The 12,081-nt window shown below is 41.4% G+C and overlaps 1 protein-coding gene across 2 annotated transcripts in view; it reads right to left on the reverse strand.

Annotated features, from left to right (window-relative positions):
• Positions 1-12,081, reverse strand: part of dym (dymeclin) — a 143,447-nt gene that overhangs the window by 129,108 nt on the left and 2,258 nt on the right. Inside the window, exons 1-3 of one of the 2 annotated variants that reach the window (XM_070440551.1) lie at positions 9,033-11,434; positions 5,431-5,642; positions 271-323 (exon numbers count right to left, since the gene is read on the reverse strand). In XM_070440551.1, coding sequence (XP_070296652.1) covers positions 271-323; positions 5,431-5,570 — 193 coding nt within the window. In that variant the 5' untranslated portion in view covers positions 5,571-5,642; positions 9,033-11,434. Of the gene's footprint in view, positions 1-270; positions 324-5,430; positions 5,643-9,032; positions 11,435-12,081 lie in introns of those variants that run through there. The other variant, XM_070440548.1, reaches the window with a different exon arrangement.

Genomic DNA, 12,081 nt, shown 5'->3' on the forward strand with positions numbered 1-12,081 from the left:
AAGTTAAAATAAGTGTTCATTCAGTATTGTTGTAATTGTCATTATTACAAATATATATATAAAAATTGGCCGATTAATTGGTATCGGCCTTTTTTGGTCCTCCAATAATCGGTATCGCCGTTGTAAAATCATAATCGGTCGACCTCTAGTCTGAATACTTTCGGAATGTACTGTGTGTGTGTGATGGATGTATGTATGCATGCATGCATGCATGCATGCATGTGTCAGGCAGGCAGGCATAACACTCAAACCAACAAACATAAGACGTACTCAGGATCTTGGCCAGGGGAATAACTGCCTCTTCCAACAGCTTGGAGTTAACACTGTAGAGGAGAGAGAATGAGCAAGAGAGCGAGAGAGAGAGAGCAAAAGAGCGAGAGAGAGACAGAGCGAGAAAACGTTGGTCAATTCAATACCACAGCACTGTGGAACTCTGGACAGTTCTCTGAAATGAGAAGTTGTCGTCATCAGTCTACCTACCTCTACTGTTAAGTTAGCATAGTCACAACACACTCATTCATAGAAACAGAATTAGAGTACAATTATAAACGTCTCAAAACTCTCATTGGCTAACTCCGGTTTCCCAGAACTACCACTTGAAAACACCCACTCCTCTTACGTGCCTCACTAATGTCAATAAGCTTGTACTGTACAAACAGAAAACACCTACCATTTCAGCAAGCTGTTACTGTAACTTAAGGTCAACTACATTTACGGTCACATCTGATCATAAAGTCGGTTAGAACATTACTCCAAGCTGATGTGTATAAACCGGAACCTTTAGAACTAAAGGTTTGCAGCCCGGGGTGAGTCCCAAATGGCACCTTATCCCCAATGTTTTGCACTACTTTTGACCAGGGCCCATAGAGTTCAATTAATTTTTTACATTTAGCTCGACATTAAATTCCTTCACCAATCATTGCGGCTAGAGCAGCTTGCTCTGGAGCGGGCAAGCTATTTACATGCATTGGACAGACAAGTGTAGTGTGTGAGATGCGACTGAAATTTTGCGAGAAAGCAAGAGAGGGTGGAGGAGACGACTTGGCTTAAAGCGCTGGGCAGGGCTTGACATTAACGGACAAGTAGGACAGATTTTTTACATGTCCGAAAGCTGAAGTCGCGTCTCTCCCCCCTCCCAAAAAAGGTCAAACACCATCGGACAGAAAGGTGACTGAAATGAGTGAAGAACAAATCATTTTCTTTGCCAGCCCATAGACAATGTTATCAGCCCCTAGCGGCCATCCCAAATTATTATTTTTTTAATGTTCAACACAAAGACTGCTAGCGCAAGCTCGCATGCTACGGGAGGGACGAGACGAAATGACAGAATGACAATGACAAAATATGTTTAGTGGAGCCAAATCTTTTCTAACAGCCTATTCCACTCTGGTGGAGCCTTGGCAAGAAAGAGATGTGTAGTAGCCTAGGTATATCTTCACACTTTACTCGAATACTTAATAACTTTAAATTTGTCTTCATGCTTTTACGATATTTCAATTAGTAGGATTAGGCTTTTGGTCGTTTGGTTTGGAACAAACTGAATGAATGAATCTAACGGAGATCTAGGCTTTCATTGTTTGAAATAGCACGGGAGGATAAATCCAGCATGCATTAAGATGAAAAAGTGGCTTAATAATAGGCAGAGTAATATTTATATCAAATGGTGAGAATCTATAACATTTGGGCTAATATAACAATAAGACACCGGAGTGTCCACTATAAAAACAGACTTCGGCTAATGGCTCAGATCATCCGACATTCGAGAAAGAGAAAAAAGCTTTTTCTGGCTGGATATTTTTCGTTGCTTTGGTGAGACTCTTAGCTCTGTCTACACTGTTCTCTTGACGTGTAAATACAACATAATTTATTGAAATGGGCTATATCAAATAGGAATATAGGCAATTTACTCAATGTCAACCATGCACTGCCCTGCTGTGCACTGCTTGATGCAATTCTGATCAGAGAAATTGTTTGATATTGTGATTCTTGGGTGAATTTTTTACTTGCCCAATCGGACAACTGAAATCTCTATTGTAGTTGTCAGAAAAAAAAATGTTTTACTTGGCTCGGAAAAGAGAACTTAATATCTACAGTTGAAGTTGGAAATTTACATACACCTTAGCCAAATACATTTAAACTCAGTTTTTCACAATTCCTAACATTTAATCCTAGTAAAAATTCCCTGTCTTAGGTCAGTTAGGATCACCACTTCATTTTAAGAATGTGAAATGTCAGAATAATAGTAGAGAGAATTATTTATTTCAGCTTTTATTTCTTTCATCACATTCCCAGTGGGTCAAATGTTTACATACACTCAATTAGTATTTGGTAGCACTGTCTTTAAATTGTTTAACTTGGGTCAAACGTTTTGGGTAGCCTTCCACAAGCTTCCCACAATAAGTTGGGTGAATTTTGGCCCATTCCTCCTGACAGAGCTTGTGTAACTGAGTCAGGTTTGTAGGCCTCCTTGCTCGCACACGCGTTTTCAGTTCTGCCCACAAATGTTATATAGGAGGTCAGGGCTTTGTGATGTCCACTCCAATACCTTGACTTTGTTGTCCTTCAGCCATTTTGCCACAGCTTTGGAAGTATGCTTGGGGTCATTGTCCATTTGGAAGACCCATTTGCGACCAAGCTTTAACTTCCTGACTGATGTCTTGAGATGTTGCTTCATTATTTCCACGTAATTTTCCTACCTCATGATGCCATCCATTTTGTGAAGTGCACCAGTCCGTCCTGCAGCAAAGCACCCCCACAACATGATGCTGCCACCCCCGTTCTTCACGGTTGGGATGGTGTTCTTCGGCTTGCAAGCCTCCCCCTTTTTCCTCCAAACATAACGATGGTCATTATGGCCAAACAGTTATATCTTTGTTTCATCAGACCAGAGGACATTTCTCCAAAAAGTACCATCTTTGTCCCCATGTGCAGATGCAAACCGTAGTCTGGCTTTTATATGGCGGTTTTGGAGCAGTGGCTTCTTCCTTGCTGAGCAGCCTTTCAGGTTATGTCGATAAAGGACTCGTTTTACTGTGGATATAGATACTTCTGTACCGGTTTCCTCCAGCATCTTCACAAGGTCCTTTACTGTTGTTCTGGGATTGGTTTGCATTTTTCACACCAAAGTATGTTCATCTCTAGGAGACAGAACGCGTCTCCTTTCTGAGCGGTATGATGGCTGCGTGGTCCCATGGTGTTTATACTTGTGTACTATTGTTTGTACAGATGAATGTGGTACCTTCAGGCATTTGGAAATTGCTCCCAAGGATGAATCAGACTTGTGGAGGTCTACAATTTTTTTTCTGAGTTATTGGCTGATTTCTTTTGAGTTTCCCATGATGTCAAGCAAAGAGGCACTGCGTTTGAAGGTACGCCTTGAAATACATCCACAGGTACACCTCCAATTGACAATGATGTCAATTAGCCTATCAGAAGCTTCTAAAGCCATGACATCATTTTCTGGAATTTTCCAAGCTGTTTAAAGGCACAGTCAATTTTGTGTATGTAAACTTCTGACCCACTGGAATTGTGATACAGTGAATTAGAAGTGAAATAATCTGTCTGTAAAGAATTGTTGGGAAAATTACTTGTGTCATGCACAAAGTAGATGTCCTAACCGACTTGCCAAAACTATAGTTTGTTAATTAATAAGAAATTTGTGAAGTGGTTGAAAAACGAGTTTTAATGACTCCAACCTAAGTGTAAACTTTCGACTTCAACTGTATGTCTCGTCTTAATATTGAGCCTTGCTGGTCATCTTGTTGTTATGACATGCATTATCTGAATTAGGCCCACAGAATTATACCGATGGAGGAGCAGCTTCTATAAAGGAATTATGGATGTATTGACTACAAAAAGGTAATACGTGTTTTTATTTTAATTCTGTTGCCGCTCTTCACACACAAGCTAGCTGGCTCTGGTCCAACATTAACCCATCTCTCATAAATTCAAAGACATTCAACGTGAAATGTGATAAACATTCTCTAATTAAAAATCTCTCCGTAATTACTGAATCAGGCTTGTAACATCAGTAAGCTACAGTAGACTATGCTTTGGAGGGGGAGACAGGCAAAAAGTTCTCAGCTGGCAGGCAGGCAGACACTGGTATACATTTCTGAGTGACAGAGTAAGGGCTTTGAATAGGCGCTTGTTGCGTTTTGAGGGACTGGAAAACAATGTCCGAAATCTAAAAGAACACTATTAACCGGTTCCCACGTTATTAAAATAAAGGTTCTGTATAGATCACTTTCGTTCCCAGTTCTGATTCTGTTCCTCGAGAAATACCGTTCTTTTGCAGTTTCCGGTTCTCTGGAGTATAAAAACACAGTGTGTGTGTGCGTGCGTGTGTATGTTATTGACAGAAAATTACGTAATTGGTGAGGGCAAAGTGAAGCCACGGTAAACATTACAAAACTGGTGTTTGATCTACTTAAAAGAAGCACTATATGGAAATCGCTCCGACATTTCCTGGTTGCTAAAATTAGAATAGTTAGCCTAATTTCAGTTTCTAATTATTATTTTTGATTTTACCTTTATTTAACTAGGCAGGTCAGTTAAGAACAAATTCTTATTTAAAATGACAGGCTACCCCGGCCAAACCCGGATGATGCTGGGCCAATTGTGCGCTGCCATATGGGACTCCCAATCACAGCCGGTGTGATACAGCCTGGAATCGAACCAGGGTCTGTAGTGGCGCCTCTAGCACTGAGATCCAGTGCCTTAGACCGCAGCGCCATTCGGGAGTCCTTATGTGATAAAACAAGCAAGTACAGTGTAAAGAATCATCATACCATCCAAAGTGCTGTGAATTTTCTTTTCCATAACCCAAAATTGTGTTTTCAGCTGGTGTACAAAAACGAAAGTAAACGACTCAAAAAATAAACTTAAGAACTGGCGCATAGAAAAGGCACACACAGAACATATCTACCTCTGCTCAGATTTGCTTTCAATGAAAATGACAGATCTATAACACACATTTCTACGTGAATGTGGTTGGGTCACCCAAAAAGTTACACATAGCAACTTTAAACATTTTCCCATTTTGGGGGAAATGTGTAATTATGTGTGACAGCAACACCTGTATTTCAACAACTCAATTTCTATGTGATTAAACATTAAAAACAACCAACCAACTTTATTAGCCTGGTCCCAGATTTGTTTGTGCCGTCTTCCCAACTGCTATGGTTGTTGTGTACTACTTTATCATGGGCTGCGTCCCAAATGGCACCCTATTCCCTACCTAGTGCACCATGTTCTCAGTTCTCACGTTACGGGAAAAGTGGTCGAGCCAAGACATCTGGTACTGAGGAGAGAGCCAGCATAGTTTCCCTGGTGGGTATGCTGGTCTGGCCCCAACTCGTCAGGTGGCGGGGTCAAGAAAATTACATCATGATTCTGTCTGTGGTGTAAGGATACGGGACATGTTCTTACCTGCTAGTGGGGCTGATGAATGTGAAGGAGATGAGCTGGTTCCAGAAGGGGTCATTCTCTGAGATGGACTCTGTGCCGATCAGGGTCCGGAGGCTCTGGTTCTCTGACAGGTCACTGATCTGGCTGGTGTTGGCTCCCATCTCATGGGATGTGGATCTAAGGAGAGGCTCTCTCTCACTGTCTCATCTCCCACTACCACATCAGGTACTGTACTGGTGAACAGAAGGAAACATACTTATGTTAAATGAATCAATAGAACCACTGTCCTCAGGTTATCAACATTATAAGCTTAACTAAAATGTTTGTTATGGTTCATGAAATAGGAAGTAAACGGAGTCCTCATTCTAGCCTAATTCGAAATGAATGGGGCCCTAGTTCAGCTATTAATAGATCATCTTCTTTACCTGAGACCTAGGCCTACTTCTGATCTAATCTCAGCAAAAAAAGAAACGTCCTCTCACTGTCAACTGCTTTTATTTTGAGCAAACTTAACATGTGTAAATATTTGTATGAACATATTTGTATGAACATAACAAGATTCAACAACTGAGACAAACTGAACAAGTTCCACAGACATGTGCCTAACAGAAATGGAAAAAGTTGTCAAAATCAAAAGTAACAGTCAGTATCTGGTGTGGTCACCAGCATCATTAAGTACTGCAGTGCATCTCCTCCTCATGGACTCCACCAGATTTGCCAGCTCTTGCTGTGAGAGGTTACCCTACTCTTCCACCGAGGCACCTGCAAGTTCCCAGACATTTCTGGGGGGACTGGCACTAGCCCTCACCCTCCGATCCAACAGGTCCCAGACATGCTCAATGGGATTGAGATCTGGGCTCTTCGCTGGCCATGGCAGAACACTGACATTCCTGTCTTGCAGGAAATCACACACAGAATGAGCAGTATGGCTGGTGCCAATGTCATGCTGGAAGATCATGTCAGGATGAGCCTGCAGGAAGAGTACCACATGAGGGAGGAGAATGTCTTCCCTGTAACGCACAGCGTTGAGATTGCCTGCAATGACAACAAGCTCAGTCTGATGATACACACCGCCCCAGACCATGACGAACCCTCCACCTCGATCCCGCTCCAGAGTACAGGCCTCAATTTAACGCTCATTCCTTCAACGATAAATGCGAATCCGACCATCACCCCTGGTGAGACAAAACCGAAACTCGTCAGTGAAGAGCACTTTTTGACAGTCCTGTCTGGTCCAACGACGGTGGATTTGTGCCCATAGGTGACATTGTTGCCGGTGATGTCTGGTGAGGACCTGCCTTACAACATGCCTACAAGCCCTCAGTCCAGCCTCTCTCAGCCTATTGCGGACAGCCTGAGCACTGATGGAGGGATTGTGCGTTCCTGGTGTATCTCGGGGAGTTGTTTTTTCCGCAATCCAGTACCTGTCCCGCAGGTGTGATGTTCGGATGTACCGATCCTGTGCAGGTGTTGTTACACGTGGTCTGCCTCTGCGAGAACGATCAGCTGTCCGTCCTGTCTCCCTGTAGCGCTGTCTTAGGTGTCTCACAGTACGGACATTGCATTTTACTGCCCTGGCCACATCTGCAGTCCTCATGCCTCCTTGCAGCATGCCTAAGGCACGTTTACGCAGATGAGCAGGGACCCTGGGCATTTTTCTTTTGGTGTTTTTCCAGAGTCAGTAGAAAAGCCTCTACAGTGTCCTAAGTTTTCATAACTGTGACCTTAATTGCCTACCGTCTGTTCGCGGTTTCTACAGGTGAATGTTCATTAATTGTTTATGGTTCATTGAACAAGCATGGGAAACAGTGTTTAACCCCTTTACAATGAATATTTGAACTTTTTGGGATTTTTACAAATTATCTTTGAAAGACAGGGTCCTGAAAAAGGGACGTTTCTTTTTTTGCTGAGTTTATAAGAATCTTTCTGGTGAGAGCTGCATTAGGCTACATTCTGTATTGTACATGTTTTAAGCCTGGGTCTAACTACTCACACCTTCAGTCAGTAGCAAAATGTATGGCATCTCAGAAATGTTCTTTGTCTTATTTAATGAACTACCTAATTATACAGTGTCAAGAAAAAGTATGTGAACCCTTTGGAATTACCTGGATTTCTGTATAAATTGGTCATCAAAGATGATCTGATATTCATCTAAGTCACAACAATAGACAAACATTGTGTGCTTAAACTAATAACACACAAATGATTGTATTTTTCTTGTCTATATTGAATACATTATTTCAACATTCACAGTGTAGGTTGGAAAAAGTATGTGAACCCCTTGGATAATGACTTCTCCAAAAACTAATTGGAGTCAGGACTCAGCTAACCTGGAGTCCAATCAATGAGACGAGAGTGGAGATGTTGGTTAGAGCTGCCTTGCCCTATAAAAAACACTCACAAAATTTGAGTTTGCTATTCACAAGAAGCATTGCCTGATGTGAACCATGCCTCGACTAAAATAGATTTAGCATAAAGCTGGAAAGGGTTACAAAAGTATCTCTAAAAGCCTTGATGTTCATCAGTCCACGGTAAAACAAACTGTCTATAAATGGAAAGTTCAGCACTGTTGCTACTCTCCCCAGGAGTGGCCGTCCTGCAAAGATGACTAAGAACACAGTGCAGAATGCTCAATGAGGTTAATAAGAAGAATCCTAGTGTCAGCTAAAGACTTACAGAAATCTCTGGAACATGCTAACATCTATGTTGACGAGTCTACGATACGTAAAACACCAAACAAGAATGGTGTTCATGGGAGGACACCACGGAAAAAGCCACTGCTGTCCAAAAAAACCATTGTTACATGTCTGAAGTTTGCAAAAGTGCACCTGGAGGTTCCACAGTGCTACTGGCAAAATATTCTGTGGACAGATGAAACTACAGTTGAGTTGTTAGGAAGGAACACACAACACTATGTGTGGAGAAAAAACGGCACAGCACACCAACATCAAAACCTCATCCCAACTGTAAAGTATGGTGGAGGGAGCCTCATGGTTTGGGGCTGCTTTGCTGCCTCAGGGCCGGGACAGCTTGCTATTGTCGACGGAAAAAATGAATTCCCAAGTTTATCAAGACATTTTGCAGGAGAATGTAAGGCTATCTGTCCGCCAATTGAAGCTCAACAGAAGTTGGGTGATGCAACAGGACAATGACCCAAAACACAGAAGTAAATCAACAACAGAATGGCTTCAACAGAAGAAAATACACCTTCTGGAGTGGCCCAGTCAAGAGTCCTGACCTCAACCCGATTGAGATGATTATGGCATGACCTCGAGAGCAGTTCACACCAGACATCCCAAGAATATTGCTGAACTGAAATAGTTTTCTAAAGAGGAATGGTCCAAAAGTCCTCCTGACCGTTGTGCAGGTCTGATCCCGAAACTACAGAAAACATTTGGTTGAGGTTATTGCTGCCAAAGGAGGGTCAACCAGTTATTAAATCCAAGGGTTCACATACTTTTCCCACCCTGCACTGTGAATGTTTACACAGTGTGTTCAATGAAGACAAACTTATAATTGTTTGTGTGTTATTAGTTTAAGCAGACTGTGTATGTCTATTGTTGTGACTTAGATCAGATACCAATTTACACAGAAATTCAGGTATTTCCAAAGGGTTCACTTACTTTTTCTTGCCACTGTACATCTGCCCAAATCTGGCTTATGATGCACATCTGTCTGGCAGCATCCTCAAATCAATCAGAGAAAATTAATTGGGGGGATTTCAAGCTCTTTTTGGAAGCGTTTGAGCTTACCTTCATTAGGAAATATGACCCAGTTTGCAGAATAATGAACCTAATCAAAATCAAATCATATATTTTATTGGTCACATGAGCCAAATACAACAGGTGTAGACTTTACAGTGAAATGCTTACTTACGAGCCCATTCCCAACAGTGCAGAGTTAAAGAAGTAAGACAAATATTGACTACACTATTGGAGTGAATGATCAATACACTTCTCCCAAACATGTAGGCTGGGAGCAATGTGTCATGACATCAAATCAGTAATCTAGGGTTCCCTCCAAAAGTGACAGACTTTGCAAGCTCTGATTTAGCCACAAAATGGAAGCAAGGGTAATAGAAAAAGATGACTCCCTGGCCTGGGCATAGTAATGAATTAGGCGACATAGCATGTTCATTACACAGTACAGTGGTATAACATGGTATGAGTTTGCGCTCTAGTCTATGGTTTCCTTTAGTATACATTCATGTGATCACACATGTGGGAAATTCCATGGTAACAGAATTGCACAGACTGGTTTTTCACGTGAAAATGTATGCCAAAAAACTAAATTGATGTCAAAGTTTAACAGACCATACTCTACGCACAAGGAAGAATTTACACTCAACATTTCATGGAAGAACTGTGCAGATGCAAAGTTTGGTAACAGAATTTCTGTTGAATTTTCTCCCTCAGTTTGTGTGACCAAGTTTTCCAAAAACTGTTAAATATCTGCTTTGAATTAAGAGATACTCTCCGGTACTTTTGTATAGTTTTTAGCCAGTGGTTCTGAAAGTTACACTCACGAGCCAAAAGGGGTCCCCGAAAATGGCATACTACATCACGTGCAGATATGTGCATCACGTCATTGCGCTCGCTCTCCCTCTACTGTGTCCACTGAGCCCACCCTGCAACCTCATTGGATAATGCAGGGAAGGCCTCTTGCCGTCACCCAAATGCGAGGGGCTGAATCTCATTGGCTGGAACTCAAATTGCTAGGGGGCTAGCCCACATGGGGGGAAATGTAGAGAAAATGTCAAGCACAGCATCAAGAAAACAATCGCTTTCAAACTAGGAATTTAATTGAGGACAGTAATTCTGCTGATAGATTATGCATGTATGATCTACACATTAACACATCCAGACAAAAGTGGGAGGTTTAGAAAATATTTTCTTAGACACCAAGGTGTGTCTTTAAAGGTGCAATCGCTCAACCTTTCCTGGTTGCAAAAATTCTAATCGTTAGCCAAATTTCAATTTATGTGATAAAACAAGCAAGTATAGTGTAATAACTAATTGTACCATCAAAACCACTGGAATATATTTTCCATAAGCAAAAATATTGTATTTTCAGCTGTTTGAAGATGGTGTACAAAACCGAAAGCAAAAGACTCAAAAACTAAAATAGAACAGCTCTTAGATTTGTTTTCAATGAGAATTAAGATCTATAATTCACATTTCTATGTTAATTTGCCAGGTCACATTTTGCAGCTTTAAGATTCAAAGATGTCTGCAGAAAGAATGGGGTGTCTGCTATGACATAACACCTTGAGTTTGAAAACATTTATTTGGGTTATTGAACTACAGTAAGTGAAGTGGATGTACACCCGGCAACAGAATTGCAGTAACGACATTTCATCATGTGTACCTGATCTGAAATACACAGAAATGCATAATTATGGAAATAATTTCCAATTCATGGTGATATATCCTAAATACAAAAAGGTATAAATATGAAATGTCCTCCTTTGCATATTTGGGTATTGTGCTACACACTGGCTATTATTTTAAGGAGCTTTTTGGTTGGTACGGAGTTTGGTCTGTACCAAATCTGAACCAATCGTAAACATCTACAGTTGAAGTCGGAAGTTTACATACACCTTAGCAAAATACATTTAAACTCAGTTTTTCACAATTCCTGGAATTTAATCCTAGTAAAAATTCCCTGTCTTAGGTTAGTTAGGATCACCACTTCATTTTAAGAATGTGAAATGTCAGAGTTAAGTTGGGTGAATGTCACATAAGTTGGGTGAATTTTGGCCCATTCCTCCTGACAGAGCTGGTGTAACTGAGTCAGGTTTGCAGGCCTCCTTGCTCGCACACGCTTTTTCAGTTCTGCCCACAAATGTTCTATAGGGTTGAGGTCAGAGCTTTGTGCTGGCCAATCCAATACCGTGACTTTTTTATCCTTAAGCCATTTTGCCACAACTTTGGAAGTATGTTTGGGGTTATTGTCCATTTGGAAGATCCATTTGAGACCAAGCTTTAACTTCCTGACATATCTTGACATGTGACTTCAATATATCGACATAATTTTCCTACCTCATGATGCCATCTATTTTGTGAAGTGCACCAGTCCGTCCTGCAGCAAAGCACCCCCACAACATGATGCTGCCACCCCCGTGCTTCACAGTTGGGATGGTGTCCTTCGGCTTGCAAGCATCCCAATTTTTTCCTACAAACATAACGATGGTCATTATTGCCAAACAGTTCTATTTTTGTTTCATCAGACCAGAGGACATTTCTCCAAAAAGTACGATCTTTGTCCCCATGTGCAGTTGCAAACTGTAGTCTGGCTTTTTTTATGGCGGTTTTTGATCAGTGGCTTCTTCCTTGCTAAGTGGACTTTCAGGTTATGTCGATATAGGACTTGTTGTTCTGGGATTTTCACTTTTCGCACCAAAGTATGTTCATCTCTAGGAGACAGAAGGCGTCTCCTTCCTGAGCGGTATGATGGCTGTGTGGTCCCATGGTGTTTATTCTTGCGTACTATTGTTTGTACAGATGAACATGGTACCTTCAGGCATTTGGAAATTGCTCCCAAGGATGAACCAGACTTGTGGAGGTCTACAATTTTTTTTCTGAGGTCTTGGCTGATTTCTTTTGAGTTTCCCATGATGTCAAGCAAAGAGGCACTGAGGTTGAAGGTAGGCCTTGAAATACATCCACAGGT

Source organism: Salvelinus sp. IW2-2015, linkage group LG4q.1:29 (assembly GCF_002910315.2).
Source record: "Salvelinus sp. IW2-2015 linkage group LG4q.1:29, ASM291031v2, whole genome shotgun sequence".
NCBI classification, from domain to species: Eukaryota; Metazoa; Chordata; class Actinopteri; order Salmoniformes; family Salmonidae; genus Salvelinus; species Salvelinus sp. IW2-2015.